At 43.7% G+C, this 24,190-nt stretch overlaps 1 protein-coding gene across 2 annotated transcripts in view; it reads right to left on the reverse strand.

Annotated features, from left to right (window-relative positions):
• Positions 1 to 22,665: 22,665 nt before the first annotated feature.
• Positions 22,666 to 24,190, reverse strand: part of LOC143300389 (C-Maf-inducing protein-like) — an 86,129-nt gene continuing 84,604 nt past the window's right edge. For both annotated transcript variants that reach the window (XM_076614017.1, XM_076614016.1), the window contains one exon: positions 22,666 to 23,109. In XM_076614017.1, coding sequence (XP_076470132.1) covers positions 23,056 to 23,109 — 54 coding nt within the window. In that variant the 3' untranslated portion in view covers positions 22,666 to 23,055. The remainder of the gene's footprint in view (positions 23,110 to 24,190) is intronic.

Below are 24,190 nucleotides of genomic sequence, written 5' to 3' on the forward strand. Positions count from 1 at the left end.
TTGAGCAAATCAGCATTTAACTTCTTTGGTTGAAGAAAATCCTGACATTCAGCTCTCCTGTCGTGTGCGCTGTTTGCAAGGATGCATCCGGTAGACGTCATGCTGTTAACGTCCAACAGAAGAAGAGACTGCTTATGTGAATTCTACGCTAACCTTGATCGAACATTGGAGACTATCTAGCAGTTTGCAGCTTCACACAGGCAGTATGAACTGGCATTTATTGACAAGTGTGACCTCTTATGTGCAACACTTTTCACTTATCATATGCAACAATAATCAAAGCATTTAGTGAGAGGGGTGCGTGTGTGTGTGTGTGTGTGTGTGTGTGTGTGTGCTGCAAATTCTTCAGTCAGAATCTTGTGAGACGCTGGTAAAGTTTTTGCAAGGCAGCGTTGGATGCTTCTGCTTTACACTAATTTCAAACACTGGTGATGACACCAACCATAAACAAACATAGGCACTATGTTTTCAGTGTGTTAACTCTTTCCATACGAACGGCGAAAGAGACGACGTTAACACCGTTTCACCCCAATTACCATCATCAAAATATTGCAAGCGGAATGCTCTTATACTGAAGACGTGAATGTTGACAAAGAATACCACAATTCTGACGACGGAAGCTAAAGATTGGGTCATTCAGACAACCACTGGACATCCGAGGGGTCTGTGTAGAGGAGAAGAGAGGACTGGCCGTACTGAGTGTGTTAAAAGCACATCAAGGTGTGAAAATGCAGCCAAGGGTGGAATCCCAGGATGAATTTTACTGAAACAGTTTTCTTCCATGTTTATTCAAGCAAGCTGAGATCTGAATTTGACAGTATGACCAAATTTGTTAACACAATAGCTTGCATTGTACAGATGTGCTTGTGGATATCACTTGCACATTAAAAAGGTCAGTAGAAGTCACGTTTAAAAGTATTTTTTGAAATCGAATTTTGATTAAAAACAAAGAAAAAAAAAACCTTCAGTTTTGTGGATGTTTTCAGATTGCTCAGGTTTATCCAGTTGATATTAGAAATCAGAATGACAGTGGTCTATAGATACTCGGTGTAAAAATCATAATTAGAAATCAGAATGATAGTGGTCTATAGATACTCAGTGTAAAAATCATTATTAGAAATCAGAATGATAGTGGTCTATAGATACTCAGTGTAAAAATCATTATTAGAAATCAGAATGATAGTGGTCTGTAGATACTCAGTGTAAAAATCATAACATGGTAGAGCATTGATTTAACCAGTTGAGAATTTCACTTTGGTGAAAGCTGTTGAAAATTGATGGAAAAATATGATGTATACATGTACTCATGAATATTTGTGCCTGAGTATGTGACTGAGTGTACAAGCATGGGTGTATGTTGTGTAATGTGTGTGTGTGTGTGTGTATGTTCTTGTGAGAGCATGCGTGCAAGAGAGAGAATGTGTGTGTGTGTGTGTGTGTGTGTGTGTGTGTGTACATCATGTCTGTGCGGTAATTATGTGAAGAGGAAAGTGGAGTGCGTCGTCTGATTAGGATTTGCACCAGTTTTCAGGGACCTCATGGCGTATCGTTTCCACTGGTGTGGTTGGAGTCTTTCTGTGTCATCTATCTTCTCTGGCATCTTGTTGCTGCACCTCAGCACTCACGTCCTCGTCCTACCCAGCTAGTGCCAGTTTGAAATGGATGAATGTCGGAGTGAGAGCTGCAGTTGCTGGTTTGTATGTATATACATTTTTTCTGTACCATGTGTGTAAATACTGCAGTATATTGGGGCATTTGATATTTTTGAGTTTTTTTTTTAACTTCAGATATTAAAATTTTATGTTTGATTTTACATGATTTGGTAATACAGTGATTATTATTACTTTTTTGTATTCTAATTGTATGTTCTCATCAACAGCTGGGTTGTGTAAAGGTGTGTAAATTTGGCTGAGAGTACATTGGTATATTTTTTTTGTTTTGTTTTTGTCTCCTTCAATATGAACCACAGAAAGCATTAAACAAAAGAATGCATGATTATGGCTGTGATGTGTGCAGTTGCTAGTGGGGGCGGATTTGTGTGAGTCATCAGTGTATAAGTACGCATTCTGCTGAATGTAGCAGACTGTTGTGGGCTCCTGTGCATCATGTGACATTAACTGAGTCCTCTGTGTTAGTTTGTGGTCTCCTCTTCTGACTGGGACAAAGTGTGTGTATGTGCATGCCTTCAAATGACATGCATGCACTCACAAGATTGTGTTCAAGTGTGTCCCTGTGCATGATGCATAAAAAACGCTGCAGACAAAATGAAGATCAGAAGTCCTTGTCTTGATCCCTTGTTGGACCTGTTCTTTCAAGTTCCCATAGTTTGGTCCCCGACAGACGGGCGCAATAGCCGAGTGGTTAAAGCGTTGGACTGTCATTCTGAGGGTCCCGGGTTCGAATCACGGTGACGGCGCTTGGTGGGTAAAGGGTGGAGATTTTTCTGATCTCCCAGGTCAACATATGTGCAGACCTGCTAGTGCCTGAACCCCCTTCGTGTGTATATGCAAGCAGAAGATCAAATACGCACGTTAAAGATCCTGTAATCCATGTCAGTGTTCGGTGGGTTATGAAAACAAGAACATACCCAGCATGCACACCCCCGAAAACGGAGTATGGCTGCCTACATGGCGGGGTAAAAATGGTCATACACGTAAAAGCCCACTCGTGTGCATACGAGTGAATGCAGAAGAAGAAGATCCCCGATTTTGGTTGGAGATTTTACCAATATCCCAGGTCAGCATGTGCAGACTGCCAGTGCCTGAACCCCCTTCGAGTGTATATGCGTGCTGTAATCCATTTCAGCAGTTGATGGATCATGGAAATGAGAACATATACCCAGCATGCACACCCCTTTACAAGTGTATGGCAGCCTTCATGGTGGGGTAAAATTATTGCTACAGTAAAAGCCCATTTTGTTACAATCTTACAATAAGTTATTTGATACATTAAATTCTTTTGAAGAAATTTCAGGTTTAAAATTAAATATTGAAAAAACAGTTGTTGGTTAGGTAGAAATAAGAATTCAAATGTAAAGTATTTAACAGAAAAACGTATGAATTGGAATCCTAAGAAATTTAAAATCCTTGGCATTTGGTTTATGAATGATCTATCACACTTGACAGAATTTAACGTAGAAGACAAACTAATGGAAGTTAGAAATTTATTCAAGATTTGGTCTAAACGATCGTGTACACCACCAGGAAGGGTAGCTATATTAAAATCCCTCATACTGTCTAAACTAGTGTACCTGTGGATGTTGTTACCAAACCCACCAGACAGTGAAATTAAAAAACTTCAGAATATGTGTTTTGAATTTGTATGGGAGAAGAAGCCGGACAAAATAAAACGAATACACTCAGTTCACAGTATTGAAAATGGGGGCATTGGATTACCAAACATACACGCATTTATACAAGCACTGAAACTGTCCTGGGTGAGGAAACTCTATGTAGGAAATTTCAAATGGAAAAGAATATTACAAACCACTTGCCCGGAAATAGCTAGGTTAAACTGTTATGGCTCAAAGAGGTTCTTAAAAGATAATTATAATAACTTTTGGAAAGACGTTATGAAAGCTTATGACAGTTTCAACACACATACTGAACTAGATAACAGTAAAGAGTTATTAGCTGAACCCATCTTTTTCAATGCTAAATTTAGAATCGACAACAATCCTTTTTATTTTAAGAACTGGACTGCAAAAAATGCATTTTTCGTGCATGATATTCTGGATGAAAACTGCCAGTTTTTAAGGCAGGAAGACTTTTTTAAGAAGTGGGGAATAAGAACGAATTACCTAAATTACCTTAGTTGCATTCAATCAATCAAAGAATACATCAGAAAAAGAAATATAATGTTAGAGAATCATGACAACAATGAAAATAGTAAAGCGTTAAAAACCATTTGTGGGGTAAAAAAGGGAACACGGATTTATTACGATATAATCTTGGAGAAAAATGAAATTTTTGACATGAAAGCTTTTATGAAATGGGAAAATAGGTTAGGTACACAGATTGACTGGAAGAAAACATTGAAAAAGATAAATAGAATCAAAGAAATAAAGATGAAATGGTTTCAGCTTAGAATATGTCATGGAATTTTAGTATCAAATATCATCCTAAAAAACATGGGTGTAGTTGACGATGACAAATGCAATTTCTGTTATATTGAAAAAGACACAGTGCAACATTATTTATGGTTTTGTCCAGTTACGCAAACCTTTTGGCAGGACTTTAATAAGCTATTGAGAGAGAAATGTGAAAACTGTGAACGACTGTCATTGAACTTTGAATTGGCATTGTTTGGAACTGATGATAAAAATACAATGGATGATACTTTAGATTTAATGTTATTATGGGCAAAATTTTTTATACACAGGAGTAGAATCAATCAAATAAAACCAACTCTGCAAGCATTCCTGCTTGACCTCAAGTGTAGATACAAGTTAGAAAAGCATATACACACAATGGAAATGAATTACTGTGATTTTGTTAAAAAATGGCTACCATACTCTGTGTTGGTAATAGGACATTGAGTAAAATGAAAACTGCCATCATAATATAGTATATGAATGATGCATGTTTGATAGATTTTTTAGCAATATCAGAAATGAGTATACTGCAAAATTTGACATGTTTGTACATCAATTTTTGATAAAAGAAGTAAGCTGCCACAGGTAATGGATAACATAATTATAATAATCCTCTAATAACACACTTTATAAAAACAACAACAAAAAACAAAGGACAACAACAACTGGTGCTCCTTGAAACTATTTCAACATGTATACATGCCATGATGTGACATTTGGTATCTTGTTTATCTTGTTCTTTATTATTTGTTATTGTTCTTCATCTTATTATTACTATTATAAGTATTATCATATTGAAAAAACCCTTGTATCTCAACAGATTAATGATTTTTTTCTTCTTCTTTTTTTTTTTCGATGATCATTGATGGACCAAATGTTTTGCTATGTGAATGTTGAATCACATTGATGTCGTGAAAAGTCAAAATATAACCTTGTGTACAAGGGGAAAAAAAAAAAAAGGAGAAAAAAAAGGAAGAAAAAAGCCCATTTTGTTAATGTATATGAGGGAACATGGAAATTGTAGCCCATAAATGCAGTAGATGTAATACCTGGTCTTTGTGGTCTGGAGGTGGCAAAGAATGTGAACTTTACTCCACAGGAGTCAGTTGCATTGCTCGGACGGAAGAGCCTAGTATGGTCGTAACCCGCTGCTAACTGTGTGTAGTATGGAACTGACCAATGGCGTAGTTCGGTCAACGTTGGCATTTTAGTCACGAGTAACTGTCAAAAAGTTAGAGCAAAGCAATGCAACTCGCACTTGATTTGTGTGCTGTAGTCTTCATTTATCTCCCTTGCCCTCTCTCCAGTCACAGAGCAGGCGTGTGTGCTTTGGGAATGGCTCTGGATGCGGGTGATTTTCATTAGTGGAATAGTGGATAGAAAAGGGTGTGGGGTTTAACTTCGTGCCTGTAAACTAAACATAAAAAGATATTGTACAAAAGTGGAGTGTATTAATTTTTGTGGCTTGCTTTGTGTTTGTTTGAAATCTTTTTCACATTTGAGTAATACTGGCCAGCTTGCGCATGGTACATGTATGCCTGCATGTTTTGGTTACCAGCTTTGTATGTATGTGGTCTGCTTTTTATGTCTACTTTGCATGCAAGGATGTGTTTCAGTATCTGCTTTTTGGGTGTTTTTCTGTATGCTTATTTTAATTACTGGCCATGTGTCAATATATATATATATATACAAATAAAATATGTGTGTGGTAGGGGGGGTGGGGTGAATTTTGGGCTGCCTTGCTTTGGTACGTGCGTAGTGTTTTAGTAGCTTGTGTGTGTCTGTGTGTGTAGGAACTGGTTTTGTGTATTTGTGCTTTGTCATGTGCTTTCGTTGCCTGCCTTAAGCTGTGAAGTGTTTGCATGTGTATTTGTATTTCTTTTATCACAACAGATTTTTCTGTGTGAAATTCGGGCTGCTCTCCCCTGGGAGAGCGTGTCGCAACACTACAGCGCCACCCATTTTTTGGTATTTTTTCCTGCGTGCAGTTTTATTTGTTTTTCCTATCGAAGTGGATTTTTCTACATAATTTTGCCAGGAACAACACTTTTGTTGCTGTGGGTTCTTTTACGTGCGCTAAGTGCATGCTGCACACGGGACCTCGGGTTTATCGTCTCATCCGAATGACTAGCGTCCAGACCACCACTCCAGGTCTAGCGGAGGGGGAGAAAACCTCGGCGGCTGAGCCGTGATTCGAACCAGCGCGCTCAGATTCTCTCGCTTCCTAGGTGGACGCGTTACCTCTAGGCCATCACTCCACGTGTGTGTGTGTTCTTCCCGACTGCATTGTGACTTTGTTATAGAAGTGTGTACATCTTCTTTCCTGGAGTCTCTCTGTCAGCTGTATCACAGCTAAGAGCTTTTCTTTCTGCTATGATCAGGGCTGTGGGGGGTTGCAGGAGTGAGCCTAGCAGTGCTAAGTTTGCTTCACAGTCCTGAAGAATTTTCTTAAGTGTTAATGGTTGTAACACCAATTCCGCATAATTACAATTCTCAACACAACAGCAAACTTAGCACTGCTAAGCTTTCTCATGCATCCCAACCCAGGTGCTTTGTGAGTGAGTGTGTGTGTGTGTGTGTGTGTGTGTTGAAATTTGTTGATGAAATGCTGAATGTGATCAAACTGATTTTCCTTTCAATTGTTTTTTCTTCTTCTTTAACTCTCTCCATACGAACGGCGAAAGAGATGACGTTAACAGCGTTTCATCCCAATTACCATCATCAAAATATTGCAAGCAGAATGCTCTTATACTGAAGAGGTGAATGTTGACAAAGAATACCACAGTTCTGATGACGGAAGCTAAAGGTTGGGCCATTCAGACACCCACTGGACATCCGAGGGGTCTGTGCAGAGGAGAAGAGAGGACTGGCCGTACTGAGTGAGTTAAAAAAAACATATTTATTATAATGTATTTATGATTTAAATTTTTTTTTTTCAGTTTCATTTTGTTTTTCAGGTCCTATGGGATTAACATTTAGAGTTTTTCAGCTCTGTCATGCCATGGCTGCGTGTGATCGGCTGGGCTGATGGCAACAACAACAAAAAAAAAACACAACAAAAATGTTGACATTCATTCCTTTCTGCATTCATGCCTTCCCAGTCAACACAGAGGAGGTTTGAGACAGCAACAGATACCTTTATTGACAATGGTGACACACAGTAATAAGTTGTCGAAAAGAGTGTGCCGTTTCCTGATGAGAGAGAGAGAGAAAGCAGGACAGGTAGACAACAGAGACACAAAGCCTGCACCTGGCAGAGCAACACCTTCCAGATAAAAACACTTTGACTTTCAGAAAAAAGCAAAACAACAACAACAAAACAACCCCCATAGGACAGCAGATGAAGGATAAACAGAGAAGAAATAGTACACAGAAAAGAGAAGAAAACGCCATGAACAAGAGACACCAGTTCAAACACACTTCACAAAGAGCTGACGGACATAATAAAAAAAAGGAAAAAGAAAAAGATCACAATAAATTGGTCTAGTCCAAACATAGGTGCGTCTTGTTTATTTACACCAGTTAACCCTCAACACGAGCTTCCAACACGAACTGTAACGACACATTGAAAGGGTGACACCGTTGGCACGTACACAATTGATCAAACTATTATCAGTAGCAAAGTATTCCATATGGCATTGTTATATTACTCCGAGTGCTCTGAACATACTGATTATAGCCAAAATTAAGGGTATGAAAAAAAAAAAAAAAAAGTGGAAATATTGGACTGGCACATTGTGAGCTATTAGTGTGTCAATATAACGTATCATTCTTCTGTGGAAATCTGAGACAAGAAAATCAGGTTTTGTATATAATTGTATTAAAAGTCTGTGATTGTAAAACTGGAGAACATATTGCACAAAATGATTTGGGTTGGTTTTTCCTATCTACACCCACCCACCCACCACGTTTTGTGTGTTCTCTTCATTAAATATTAGCTGCTTTGGCAGAGAGCAGTGTTTTATTAATATTAATGTTCATGATAAGAAAGAGTGGTAGCACAATAATAATCGCAAGAACATAACAAATAAGTTTGAGGAATAATAATAATAATAAATGAATTCATGCTGATAGACTGAGACAAATTGAAGTTTTCAGCATGAAGGGGGGGAAAGAAACCTAGGTCCCTGCCAGTGAACACTCGGAACTCTACAATGCATTGCTCACAGCCCAGTAAATATCTTTCTGCAGTTTAACTCATATTGTATCCACTTTTAAGATAAACCATTGTAGATTTTTTTTAACCTCAAAAAAGTACTCACATGCTGTTTTTTTTGTGTTGTTTTCAATTGCTAACGCAGCTGTTAGAAAACTAGTACTTGTATTTGGACGAATTAAGAATCCTCATTGTCGGTCTTGTTTGGCTGTGTTCACAATAAGCCCAGGCATTGGCTGGCAGCAGCAGACCAGAGTTCCGTCGCATGTCAGTTTGTGCTTTCCCCACCATGTATGCTGGCGGTTAAGTGTTCACACTGACCACCAGTCATCAACAGCCAGCTGTTTGATTCGTGGAGCGACGCGCGCAATAGCCGAGTGGTTAAAGCGTTGGACTGTCAATCTGAGGGTCCCAGGTGCGAATCATGGTGACGGCGCCTGGTGGAGATTTTTACGATCTCCCAGGTCAACATATGTGCAGACCTGCTAGTGCCTGAACCCCTTCGTGTGTATACGCAAGCAGAAGATCAAATACGCACGTTAAAGATCCTGTAATCCATGTCAGCGTTCGGTGGGTTATGGAAACAAGAACATACCCAGCATGCACACCCCCGAAAACGGAGTATGGCTGCCTACATGGCGGGGTAAAAACGGTCATACACGTAAAAGCCCACTCGCGTGCATACGGGTGAACGCAGAAGAAGATTAGTGGAGTGCACACAAATGAGGATGGCTGGTCCAAGGGACAGAACTCCTCAATATACCAGCAGCATGAATCCCAATATTTCTTTCTTCCATCTGAAGAGCGCCATATTGTTTCTAGCTGACAGCAACTGTCTGGGCTTTCTGTGAATGCAGCCTTGGCCAGTAACTGAGCAATGGGAAAAGAGTTAAAAATCCTGTTCAACAGATTAAACGTGAAATGAACAAGTACACATACCCACAGCAATGACTATGCATGTCCACATGATACTTATCAGTAGGAACATGTAAATAACAGGAAAATAAAGTCTTGTAAGAGCATGGAATAACAAGAAAATGAAATGTTAATTGCGGGGTGGGGGTAAGGACTGTGCTAAACAGCATCAAAAAAAATTCTTGATTGTGATTTTGTTCTTTTGCACTAGCAATGCACACCAGTCTTGGTGGCCATACACACTGAGACAGGCAGCAATACCTCCAGCTATGTCAGACATACTTACTGTTCTGACTCTGGACTCTTAGTACCATCAACACAAACACATATATATATATATATATTATATGTGCATTCATGGTAGATTCAGCGAGAAGTATCAAGCTGTCTCACCCTATTGTAAAAAATAATCAGAGTTGATGAAAAATGCTCAGCATCGCTGTATTCTCTGTAAGACTCCCCCCCAATTCTGGCTGAAATGACAGCACTGAAGCAGGATTCCAAACATCTTTGGTGTGTTGCTTTAAAAACTGGTGATGCTGACATTTTGCACTTTGGCTCCAGCCAGTTGATTTATTCTGCTCGGATCAACAAACTCCAGTTGTCAGCCCTGAAATTCCACCACAACATTCACAACAAAGGATAGAGGGAAGAGGAACAGTCCATATGTTGATTCTTCAATAGCTGCTCTGGTTGGTTCTTAGTCCACTTGTTTTTTTAAACATGAGAATAAGCTCTGAAAAACAAAGTTTCAAATAAGCACTATTTCTGTTGCGTAAGCACAAGATCTCTTTGTGAAACAAAGCCACAGACTCCCCCCAAGGAAATAGAAGGAAAGTGACCACAATGCTGACGCTGATGTGTGTTTAACAGTACATCATAGTCAGTCATTGATTACACATACACAACAAACATACACATGTATGATATATTCATGTATGTTAATGATTATCAAAACACATATGATTAAATGGTGGAACATTCAAGATATGTGAAAAGACACAGTGTGCCAGAATTTGATACTTCAGATACAAACCACTTAACACCACAAAAAAAAGAAAAAAAAAAAGGAAAAAAGTCTGAATTATGACATGTTTAAGACCCATAACAACATCCCAACACAGAAACAGGAACAGATAAATCCCTTTCAGGCCCCGTTCACCCTCAAAAAAAAAAAGAAAAAAAGAAAGAAAACATAAATAGCACAGAAAAGTATCAGTAAAGTCGATAGATCACAACACAATACCTTGGTGCATAAAAACAAAACGTCTGTGGAGACGAAGGTTCGACATACAGAACAACAAAACACGACTTGAGGACCGTAAGCAGGCATGGTCTGAGATGGGCAAAACACTGACTGACAAAACATCACTTTCATGGTCATCAGAGACGGTGACAATACACAACAAAGACATCGTTATGACTGCAGACAAACACACATCACTGTAACTGCAGACAAACACACAAGGAGAGACCGTGGAATCAGAACAGACGGCACTAAAGAGGTGCTCTCAATGAATCGGGTGCTTCACAATGATGATTGTGGCTCTGCTTGGAGGGGTGGGGGATAACTCTACTGTAAGAGAGACCCACCTGGACACGACACGGGGCAAAGACACTGGCTGAATAAATCGTCGTCACAGAGAGAAATACTGATGTCAAGAAGACACCAACAATAAATCCGAAGAAAAGAGCGTTTTGACAACCATCACCACCAACGCCTGTCTCAAGTAACTGTTACAAACCCAGATCTGAAAACCAAAAAAAACAACAAAGGGGCATATTTCCAGTCATTATTTTCCTATCAATGAGGTCTGGACTCCATAAGAAGCAATCAGTGGAATTTGTCAGAATTTGCCCACATGAAGTGAGCGCTGGGGAACAGAAATGCCTGAGCAGAGAGAACTCTCTATCGTTCAGAAATACTAAGACCTTCAGCCTGGCTGTGCCTCTGATGATTTTAGCCTTGTCCACAACTGGTTCGGATTACTATACTTCTTGGGGGAGGGAGGGGGTACATAGTGGTTAAGGGGGAGGGAGGGGGGAACTCTCCGTAATAACTATGGGACATGTACACTAAATGGGGTCACTGTCTTTTGATTAGGGTCAATTCATTATAAAAAGATATTAAGAGAAAAAGAAAAAAAAAAGACATGCCTTGCATGGACTGATACATTTATCACATAATTATCTGGTTGAACCATTCTCTCTCTCTGTGTACGCTGCGGCCACATCACAGAGATAATCCACATGTTGTGGAGTGAAGAAATGTTGAAAGAAGTCATGTTTCACAATTCATAAAACCCAGAGCACATCACATAATAATTGCACACAGAATAATGAAAGACTGAACAGATATCAATCATAAATGAGTACAATGATAATTCGCCTGGCAATCATTATAACATCAACAAAAAAAAAAACCCCCAAAACAAAAAAAAAAGTCGCATAGTGATGATAATGGTATACAGTTTACTGAGCAACCAAACGTGAAAACAGACTCAGAGAATACAAACACAACAGGGTTATGCAGTTTTCATGACCGAAGTTATGTTAAAAAACAAAATAAAATATCAAAAAAAAAAAAAAGTAAAAGGGTCATATTGCCAAACTTGTGATTGTACAAAACACACACCTCTGCCCAAAGTGTGTCTGTTCATTTTTGTCCAAGTCAGGGGGTGGGGGTGGGAAACTTGTTCAGGTGAAGAAGACTTGACAGACCTGTGGGCTTTAAAGACAAAGTACCTGAGAGATCTTACCACAAGACAGTCCCAGAGACAACCAGGAGAAACACTCCAACTAAATGACCAAAGCACCAAAAAGGAAGGAGAAAAAAAAAAGGGGGGGGGGGAGAGAAAAAGAAAATGGAAACTGAATTGTGATTCAAACTTGTCTGGATACAGATTACAATCAGCCCTGTCTTGCCTAACAGACTTTGTGTACGGTAAACTTGTCTGCTGTAGAAAAAAAAAGACATGGCAAGCATAATGAATTAAAAAAAAAAAACAACAAAAAACAAAACAGCCTTCACAACAAATCTGAAAAATGTGGAGAGGTAAAAAAACAACAAAAAACAAAAAATGATTTCTCCCAGTGACTGCCTTACTGTACCACATAAACAAAAGTAGCATTATTTTTGCTTCTTATGCTCAGCTTGATGCAAACACAGGTTCTCTATATACTCAGGCTGAAAATGCATTTGTACCTGCCCATTTGTCTTGCCTCATGCAGATATCCCCAGAGGTACACACCTCTACCTGCTGGTGCCATGGTCTCTTGAATATCATCCCCGATGTCCCAACATCCACCCGAGCGTTAGTTCCTTTATTCAACCATTTAAGACATCAGTGTCACTGCCCTAACACCTGGCTAACAAATATCACTGGTGAAACGCCATGGTGCCTGCACCTGAGTGAATTCTGCCACCATGCTTAACTCTGTGCACATGTTCACCAAACCTGATGGGTGCCACAGCGAATCCCCATCGCAGCGTTTATGGGTAAAAGTTTTTAAAATCTCCCAGGTCAACAGACGTGCAGACCAATGTTAGTGCTTGAACCCCTTTGTACGTATGCAGAAGATCAAATGTGCATGTTTAAAATCCCCTATTCCATGCCGTGTTAGGTGGTTTATGCAAACAAGAACATACCCAGCATGCAACCCCCCCCCCCCCCCCTGAAAATGGAGTATGACTGCCTACAGCGCCATGCACACAAAAAGCCCACTCGTACATACAAGTGAACACGGGAGATGCAGCCCACAAAACGCAGAAGCAGAAGAAGAATTCAATTATTCACTGAACTTTGCGCAGCCCCAACCGGACAATGATGTCACCAGTGATGAAGATAACCCACCCCCACCACAGAATCACAAAACTGGACAGAATTTCTCTCCACACACACATGACCACAAAACAATTCAATGGCACCCTAGGTAAACAACATGTTGAAAACAACAACAACAACAAAGGGAACTCATTCACTCCTTCACAAGAGCAATTCCCCCCCCCCCCCCCCCAAGTCCCAAGAGAAGAAGGTCCTTATATGGCTATGCCTGAATGAGGAGTTCTAAGCCATTACCTTACACCCAACAGACACTGCGCCGCACCAGTGCAGTAAGAGACATCTGCCCAGTACCAGTCAGCTCAAGGCGTCACTATGAACGCCCCTTACAAGCCCAGCGACAAAGGGTGTGTCACACAGATGATGCAACAGCTCCAGACGCCAACCCTTCAAACCTGCAGATGAGGCCGACAGCAATCTACACGGTGGTCAAAAGACAGACACCAGCCCTGCCCCTTGACAATTTCCTGCTGAAAGCGAGGCCCTGAGGGTTGATGGGGTGGGGGGGGTGGGGATCCACAAAGGGAGACAACCAAGGTGCAGGAGAAGCCTGGACAGAAGACAGGTAACAGTCCCCGAGTCTCCAACCAGCTGGCAGCAGACGACAGGTCACTGATATTATCACCAAATAAATTTGATCTTTGGAACAATGTATACACATGTACAACAGACTCCATAAGAATTTTTTTTTTTTAAAGTGTCTTCACTCCATCAGATGACAATCACTTTTTTTTTTTTTTTTTTAACACAGGTATTTTTCAAGGTGTACTTAATAAAGCCTTTCTCTGCAACACTTGTTCCAATTTCCTCCTGACAGGAACGTAAGTATCCATATTATCATTTAACATCAACCAACACACGGAAACAAATGCACTGTGGAGTGTGGTCTGGGGGGGGCGGAGGGGAAACAATGTGCAGAGACAAAACACAGCATGCACAGAACTGATGGTGTGTGTGTGTGTGTGTGATGGGGGAGCAGACACCATCACTCTGTCGACAAACACCAGTCAGGAACAGTACTACATACACCCCCCCCCCCCCGCCCTCCAGAACACAATGAAGCCGTGGTACCCCACCTCCCTCCCACAGTCTGCACTTCTGTTTCCCCCCACCCCCTGTTCTGGGCGCTGTGTCTCTCCCTCCTACCTACACCCTGGCCACACACACCACAGGCCGGAATGTTGAAGCCTTGTGTTCCTCTCTCTCTTATCATTCCTGGTCTCCTGGCTTCCCCCCTGTCATCTTCTTCAGTCATCATCAACTAACTTAATGCAACAACGGGCGATCGTGTCACTTTGTATTTGTATTTCTTTTTTTTATCACAACAGATTTCTCTGTGTGAAATTTGGGCTGCTCTCCTCAGTGAGAGTGCGTCGCTACACCACAGCGTCACCCATTTTTTTGGTATTTTTTCCTGCGTGCAGTTTTATTTGTTTTTCCTATCGAAGTGGACTTTTCTACAGAATTTTGCCAGGAACAACCCTTTTGTTGCTGTGGGTTCTTTTACATCCGCTAGGTGCATGCTGCAGACAGGACCTCGGTTTATCGTCTCATCCGAATGACTAGCGTCCAGACCACCACTCAAGGTCTAGTGGAGGGGAAGAAAATATCGGCGGCTGAGCTGTGATTCGAACAAGCGCGCTCAGATTCTCTCGCTTCCTAGGCGGACACGTTACCTCTAGGCCATCACTCCACTAAACATCTCTTCCATTTTGGGGGGTAGAAAGAAAAAGGGAAACTTGGCTTTCCCACATCATCTTCAGTCATCATTAGCTAACTTAATGAAACAACGGGCAATTGCGTCACTTTGGCTGTAAACTAAACATCTCCCATTTTTTTGGGAGAAAGAAAAAGAGAAACTTGGGTTTCCCATGCCATCTTCAGTCATTATTATTGAACTCTTTGCAACAACAGGCAATTACATCATTTTGGCTGTAAGCTAAACATCTATTTTTGGAAGAAAAAAAACAAAGAAATACTGAGCTCTGACTGACATGGAGCATGCGGAGGAGGGGGTGGTTATATCATCAATTATGTCAGACTTGTATAAAAACAAGAAGAAATAATTATGAACCCACTACAAGTAGCTGCTATCTTAGCTGCTTTGAAAACTCTACGAGTCGAAGTATTCAACTTCTCCTCTCCCAAGTGGGTTCATAATTTCTTCTTCTTTTTTTTTTTGTATCCTGTTTTGAAAGAACCCAGGCAGTCAAACCCCTTTTTATTTTTTATACCATATATATATATATATATATATATCACAGCGTACTCAACTAGTTAAGATCGCCATGATATATATATGAAAGAAAGTGGACATGGAAAATAACAGACACAGGTCTATTTTCCTTGTCAATTCTTACACCCTTCAGTGTTTTTTCCCTAACTACAACAAGAGATTAAAAAAAAACCAAGACTGCAGGAGAGATGAACGATGCGACGAAACCACCCAGGAAAAAAAAAAAAAAAAGTTATGAATCCATCTTATTCCATCAACAAATCAGAAAATCATCACCACCAGTACTGAAACCAAAGCAGGCACCAGGTTCCCTTCCCATTCCAACGATGGCACAGAATTCAACAAAGTAAAATTCACCTGGTGCATTCTTCACCCCCTCCCTTTAGCAAAATACGGGAAAGACAAGTGCTGAAAAATGTACAACACATATAGCAAACACATAACCGGCAAGAAAAAAAACAACAACAACAATATCATTTCAAGTACTGCTCATTTCAAGTTAAAAAAAAGAAAAAGAAAAAAGAAAACGCTTCATTAGAAAAAAACAAAACAAAACAAAAAATACCGAATCAGAAGTAACAGCTGTCAAAAATGTTCCAAATAAACAACATATAAAACATCTTTTTTTGTTTGTTTGTTATGTGCGTTTTGGTCATCCTGCTTGTGATTCTGGAACAAAGACAGCAGAAGCCAACAGAATCTGTGCAATGGTGACGCCCAGCTTTTGTCCTTTCCCCTGACTGTCCCCAGCACCCCCTCACACACACTCTACATCCATGTGGCCCAGCGGACAGGTGTCAGTGAAAAACATTGTGGTTCAAATCAGGACTGGGCTCTACACACACACACACACACCATAGCAGTGCTGCTTGGAGAGGGATCTTTGTACAGCACACAGTCTGCTTAGTGTTCAGGATTTTCCTAAGTAGCGTTAGTTGGGAAAACTTTGTAATTCAAAGCAAACTTATGTGCTGCTATGGAGACTGACACAGCCCAGCTCAGTACTGAAAGTCCACCACAGGTGTGTGTGTGTGCGTGTGTCTGTGTGTGTGGGTCTGTGAGTGTGTGTGTTTCCTGTCCTGTCCTGTCTACAGGGTGTGTGCTACTGCTACTGTTTCTGATGGTCCAGCCACCAAATCTCTACACACCTCTCCGCTACACACACACACACACACACACACACACACAACTACATCCAAATCACCACCATCCAACACAGGTTGTTGGGCCTACTTTCTCAGTGCCTAGCATCAAGGGGTAATAACAACAGTGATAATGATCACACCTCCACACACACACACACAAACAAAAGGTATTGCAAATGATCAAGCCACATATCCACTCTCTCCCATTCTTGAAGCCTTTTTCACTGGCACTGTGCAGAGTGGTAGATAAAGTTAACGGTTACCTCAACTGATGCCGGTGATGAAAGCAGAAATTAAATCACTGATGATATGGAACAGCCATGAATTATGCAATCTGATAGTAAAAAAGACAAAAAAACAGAAAAAAACAGCAGGAAATATCCTCAATACGGTAGATATTGATAACAAATATGGTAGATAATAATAACGAAAAGAGAGAGAGAAAAAAAAAAGAAGAAAAAAAAAGAAGAAAACCTGCGGTAATACAGGTGTCTGATTAACAGTTTTGATTCTGAGAATGACACTTACGTCCTTCCTAACAGCCTTCTGACATTTAAGGCTGCACAAAGCTGAACACTGACAGACTATCCCTAAGACAGGTTCAGCCACACAACAAAGTACATACGACAGGCACCCCTAAGACAGGTTCAGCCACACAACAAAGTACATACAACAGGCACCCCTAAGACAGGTTCAGCCACACAACAAAGTACATACAACAGGCACCCCTAAGACAGGTTCAGCCACACAACAAAGTACATACAACAGGCACCCCTAAGACAGGTTCAGCCACACAACAAAGTACATACAACAGGCACCCCTAAGACAGGTTCAGCCACACAACAAAGTACATACAACAGGCACCCCTAAGACAGGTTCAGCCACACAACAAAGTACATACAACAGGCACCCCTAAGACAGGTTCAGCCACACAACAAAGTACATACAACAGGCACCCCTAAGACAGGTTCAGCCACACAACAAAGTACATACAACAGACACCCCTAAGACAGGTTCAGCCACACAACAAAGTACATACAACAGGCACCCCTAAGACAGGTTCAGCCACACAACAAAGTACATACGACAGACACCCCTAAGACAGGTTCAGCCACACAACAAAGTACATACAACAGGCACCCCTAAGACAGGTTCAGCCACACAACAAAGTACATAAGACAGGCACCCCTAAGACAGGTTCAGCCACACAACAAAGTACATACGACAGGCACCCCTAAGACAGGTTCAGCCACACAACAAAGTACATACGACAGGCACCCCTAAGACAGGTTCAGCCACACAACAAAGTACATACAACAGGCACCCCTAAGACAGGTTCAGCCACACAACAAAGTACATACAACAGGCACCCCTAAGACAGGTTCAGCCACACAACAAAGTACATACAACAGGCACCCCTAAGACAGGTTCAGCCACACAACAAAGTACATACAACAGGCACCCCTAAGACAGGTTCAGCCACACAACAAAGTACATACAACAGGCACCCCTAAGACAGGTTCAGCCACACAACAAAGTACATACAACAGGCACCCCTAAGACAGGTTCAGCCACACAACAAAGTACATACAACAGGCACCCCTAAGACAGGTTCAGCCACACAACAAAGTACATACAACAGACACCCCTAAGACAGGTTCAGCCACACAACAAAGTACATACAACAGGCACCCCTAAGACAGGTTCAGCCACACAACAAAGTACATACGACAGACACCCCTAAGACAGGTTCAGCCACACAACAAAGTACATACAACAGGCACCCCTAAGACAGGTTCAGCCACACAACAAAGTACATAAGACAGGCACCCCTAAGACAGGTTCAGCCACACAACAAAGTACATACGACAGGCACCCCTAAGACAGGTTCAGCCACACAACAAAGTACATACGACAGGCACCCCTAAGACAGGTTCAGCCGCACAACAAAGTACATACAACAGGCACCCCTAAGACAGGTTCAGCCACACAACAAAGTACATACGACACGCACCCCTAAGACAGGTTCAGCCACACAACAAAGTACATACGACAGGCACCCCTAAGACAGGTTCAGTCACACAACAAAGTACATACGACAGGCACCCCTAAGACAGGTTCAGCCACACAACAAAGTACATACAACAGGCACCCCTAAGACAGGTTCAGCCACACAACAAAGTACATACAACAGGCACCCCTAAGACAGGTTCAGCCACACAACAAAGTACATACGACAGGCACCCCTAAGACAGGTTCAGCCACACAACAAAGTACATACGACAGACACCCCTAAGACAGGTTCAGCCACACAACAAAGTACATACGACACGCACCCCTAAGACAGGTTCAGCCACACAACAAAGTACATATGACAGGCACCCCTAAGACAGGTTCAGCCACACAACAAAGTACATACAACAGGCACCCCTAAGACAGGTTCAGCCACACAACAAAGTACATACAACAGGCACCCCTAAGACAGGTTCAGCCACACAACAAAGTACATATAACAGGCACCCCTAAGACAGGTTCAGCCACACAACAAAGTACATACGACAGACACCCCTAAGACAGGTTCAGCCACACAACAAAGTACATATAACAGGCACCCCTAAGACAGGTTCAGCCACACAACAAAGTACATACGACAGGCACCCCTAAGACAGGTTCAGCCACACAACAAAGTACATACGACAGACACCCCTAAGACAGGTTCAGCCACACAACAAAGTACATACGACAGACACCCCTAAGACAGGTTCAGCCACACAACAAAGTACATACAACAGGCACCCCTAAGACAGGTTCAGCCACACAACAAAGTACATACGACAGACATCCCTAAGACAGGTTCAGCCACACAACAAAGTACATACGATACGCACCCCTAAGACAGGTTCAGCCACACAACAAAGTACATACGACACGCACCCCTAAGACAAGGTTCAGCCACACAACAAAGTACATACGATACGCACCCCTAAGACAGGTTCAGCCACACAACAAAGTACATACGATACGCACCCCTAAGACAGGTTCAGCCACACAACAAAGTACATACGACACGCACCCCTAAGACAGGTTCAGCCACACAACAAAGTACATACGATACGCACCCCTAAGACAGGTTCAGCCACACAACAAAGTACATACAACAGGCACCCCTAAGACAGGTTCAGCCACACAACAAAGTACATACGACACGCACCCCTAAGACAGGTTCAGCCACACAACAAAGTACATACGACAGGCACCCCTTCAGTGGTCTGGCCTTGTGGAGGACTGTCACAGAATCCACAGGTGGACAACAACTCACTACAGATGACTGCAGTCAGGCCCCACACAGCCTGTCAAGGGGGATGTTTGATGGTCAGTCATGTCCGACTATGACCATCAGGACAGCAGAGGAGGCAACTGCTGCCCCCCCCCCCCCCCCCCCCCTATCTGGGCTAGAATTTGATTTACAGAGGAGAGGTGCCTTGCCCAAGTTACATCCCCACTCTCTCCACCAAGACGGCTTTAGGACAGTCTGCGCTGGGATGGTCCCCAAAGACCCAACTAGCCCCCCAAGGCTGCAACTGTAGGGATGTAGCATGTCCACAACTGTCTATGTGCTGTCACGTCGCGCCTGACCCACCCACCTCCCATGCCTTACTGCAATGGAACCAGCGCCCACCCACACACATCCATACACATGCACAGGTATAAACACACACACACACAGCATTGAAGCTCTTAGGCACAATCCTGGGACATATTTCTTGGCTACATACTGGAGGTCAAAGCGACCTCCCAGATGGGTCGCACTGCGGTATTGCCAGCTGTCTCCCCACATCACCCCCAACCTCACGCTCAACAAATGAAGTCATCATTCATGAAAAAAAAGATTATACATATATATCATAATAAACATATTTTTACACACACACATGCACACACATATCACACACATAATAATAATGACTCTATGTTACCTTTTTTAAGAGAAATGACACATCAAATCATGGTGCTCAGAGCCTCGCCGACCACTGTGGCCATCTCAAAGCTATCATGGTCAGCCAGGCTCTAAACATGTATATCAAAATTATCATATATAAAACAAACAAAAAAAAAACCCACCAAAAACTAACAACAATGCAAACACACACACACACACACTCACACAAGCATCCCCAGTAAGCCTCCTTTAGTTGAACACAATAGCACTGTTGATAAGTGAAGAAGGGAGAAGAAGAACCAGAGCATGAACACTGAAGGTGCCGACATGCCACCATCACTCACAGGTCTCCCTCCCCTGCAGGCTGGAACCCCCCCCCCAACCTGTAATGCTGTGTCTCGGCGTCTGTGCGTGCCTGTGCACTGTATAGGACAACCAGCAGTCACAGAAGGGTGAGGACTGAAGCTTTCCATAGCGGTAAGACACAAAAAGAGTCCAGCTTTCCCCAAGTGGTAAGACACATCTCCCGGAGACAAGATCCCACTCGGACGGATCCTCCCTTCTCTCCACACTCCACAAGATGTTTGTCCACCCTCCCACTGGAGCCATCCGTCTGTTGAGGGGCGAGAGGCCTCTTCTTCGCCTTTAGTACAAAGAGAACGGGCCACACCTGGGGACAGTTGGAGCGACTGGCGCAGGACTGGGATGGGTGGAGAGTGCTTGCTGAACGCCCCGAGTCCCGGGTGGGGCAACAGTCGATGGTGAGGTGAGGTCAGACCTCTTCATCTAGGCAGCGGAGGGCCAGCCTGAATACTGCTCAAAGTCATGTTGTTGTCCCTCATGTTGGACGGATGCTTGGAGTTGTGGGGAGGAAACAACATCCGTGTGTCCCTTCACCAAGCAATCCACCTCAGTGACAGACAGACAGACAGGGTTGGGAACGGTCTTCCGGCAGACGACTGACCACCACAAACAAGCTCTACAGGCACCAAGCTGCCAGTGTCCACTTTGGAGATAACAAATATGGTATCGTGCAACGAACTTCTAATGATGGCAAAGTTTGCATCCTTAAAACCCTCCCCCCCCCAACCCCGCCCTTCCTCCCTCCCCCCCCTCCCCCCCCCCCACCCCCTCCACTGTCAGTGTGTTTCCTACCCTGTTAAGTTGAGGAGAACTGTGATGATGTGTGTACACCTGCAGACAGGATCCATTCCCCGATGTGTGCCACATTCCAAAAACACTCCGCACTGTCCACACACATACACACACACACACCTTGACCACATCAGTCAAATGTCTGACATCAAAAGTTGGCATGAAAAACATCCATTACACAAGGTATGATTTAACTTAACACCGAACAATATGTGGAAAAGGTAACAATCATATTTCCCCCCCCCATCAAAAGCAAGAGAGAGAAAAAAAAGCTTGATTAGAAATATGAGACATAAAACACACACTGATAAACAGATGAAGTAAAACATTCAGGAAACAAACTTCCTGTTTATCGATGGCTACACAAGGGAAGGGTGTGTGGGGGGAGGGGGGAGAGGGTACAGACAAACCCTACGAAAAAAACAAAACCAAACCACCCTTGTGCAGACGACGACAAAACCACCAACAAGTGCAACAACAACAACAACGACACCACGATGACTGTGCAGTGCGAGATGCCAGAGTTGTTTCCAAGGTTTCACAAGCAGGATGCAGTGACAAGAGTAGATCGGTGAAGTTGGCCATGACTGGCTGGGACACAGGACCAGGGGGAGGAGGGGGGGGGAGAAGACCCTGCTGACTGCATACCGCCCCACCAACACTGCGCTTTGGTCTGGGTGTTGATCCGCACCGCACTGTTCCTTCCTTCCTTCCTTCCTTCCCTCCTCCCTCCTGCCTGCTCACACACACACACACGCACCAAAGTGGGACACACCGCGTGTCACACCGTCACTGAGAAATACACAGCACAGAGGAGATAGTTCTCGATGGTGAGAAGAGTGCACACACAAAAGGAAGAGACAGAGATAGAGAGAGAGACACACACACACACACAGACAGGCACACACAAAGACACAGAGAGAGAGACAGAGACAGAGTCAAGTGTCCACAGCAAAGCGGAGGAGGAGCCCAGTCCAGCAGGATCCCTTGTTGATCAGGTAGGCCATCGTAAGTAAGTAAGTAAGTAAGTACACACAGCGAAGAACAGAGAACGACATTGCACAACAGGCCCCAGGGCTAAGGGGTAGGTCCCCCCCACTTCAACCTCCTTCTCCCCCCACCCTCCCCTTCCCAACTCCCTCCTTGCCCCCCCCAACCAACCCACCACCGTTGCTGACTGATTGCAAGAGGAGGAGACGGTGTCCTGTGTCACAGGTCTAAAACACCAGCACGACAACACCGACAGCTGACCACAGAAGAAGAAGAAGAAGGGGTGCAAGTCGAGTGGACACACAACATGTCTCGTCTAGGTGCACTTCTTCTCTGCTGGCACCAACACACAGAAGAAAGAAAAAACGGAGAGGCTGGCCGTTCCAACCCCCCACCCCCACCCCCACTCGAGGGGGGGCCAGGGGGGGAATGGGGCGCTCTCCAGGCACGTTGAAGGCTTGCGTGGTGGTGGTGGTGGTAGTGTGGTGGCGGTGGTGGTGGTGGTGGTGGTGAGAGGTGGCGGTGAGCGAGGAGAAAGCAGGACGGTTGGTGGCCACGCGGGTCCAGGCCCCTGCCTTGTCCATCACCAGGCGTCCGTGTAGCGCACGTCGCACTCCTGCAGAGCTGGCAGCTTCTCCTGAAACACACACACACACACACCTCACACTGTCACCCTCATTGCTTCTCCTGTCACCCTCATTGCTTCTCCTGCAACGCACACCCCTCACTGTCAACACACACCCCTCACTGTCAACACCTCTCACACTGTCAACACACACCCCTCACTGTCAACACACACCCCTCACTGTCAACACCTCTCACACTGTCAACACACACCCCTCACTGTCAACACACACCCCTCACTGTCAACACCTCTCACACTGTCAACACACACCCCTCACTGTCAGCACACACCCCTCACTGTCAACACCCCCCCCCTCACTGTCAACACACACCTCTCACACTGTCAGCACACACCCCTCACTGTCAGCACACACCCCTCACTGTCAGCACACACCCCTCACTGTCAACACCCCCCCCTCACTGTCAACACACACCTCTCACACTGTCAACACACACCCCTCACTGTCAACACACACCCCTCACTGTCAACACACACCCCTCCTACACACCCCTCACTGTCAACACACACCCCTCACTGTCAACACCTCTCACACTGTCAACACACACCCCTCACTGTCAACGCACACCTCACACTGTCAACGCACACCTCTCACACTGTCAACACCCACCCCTCACTGTCAACACCCACCCCTCACTGTCAACACCTCTCACACTGTCAACACCCACCCCTCACTGTCAACACCCCCCCCCCCTCACTGTCAACACCCCCCCCTCACTGTCAACAACCCCCCCCCCCCCCCCCCCACTGTCAACACCCCCCCCTCACTGTCAGCACACACCCCTCACTGTCAACACCCCCCCCCCCCCCACTGTCAACACACACACCCCTCACTGTCAACACCCCCCCCCCCCTGTCAGCACACACCCCTCACTGTCAGCACACACCCCTCACTGTCAGCACACACCTCTCACACTGTCAACACACACCCCTCACTGTCAACACACACCTCTCACACTGTCAACACACACCCCTCACTGTCAACACACACCTCTCACACTGTCAACACACACCCCTCACTGTCAACACACACCTCTCACACTGTCAACACACACCCCTCACTGTCAACACACAC

Source organism: Babylonia areolata, chromosome 26 (assembly GCF_041734735.1).
Source record: "Babylonia areolata isolate BAREFJ2019XMU chromosome 26, ASM4173473v1, whole genome shotgun sequence".
Taxonomy (NCBI): domain Eukaryota; kingdom Metazoa; phylum Mollusca; class Gastropoda; order Neogastropoda; family Buccinidae; genus Babylonia; species Babylonia areolata.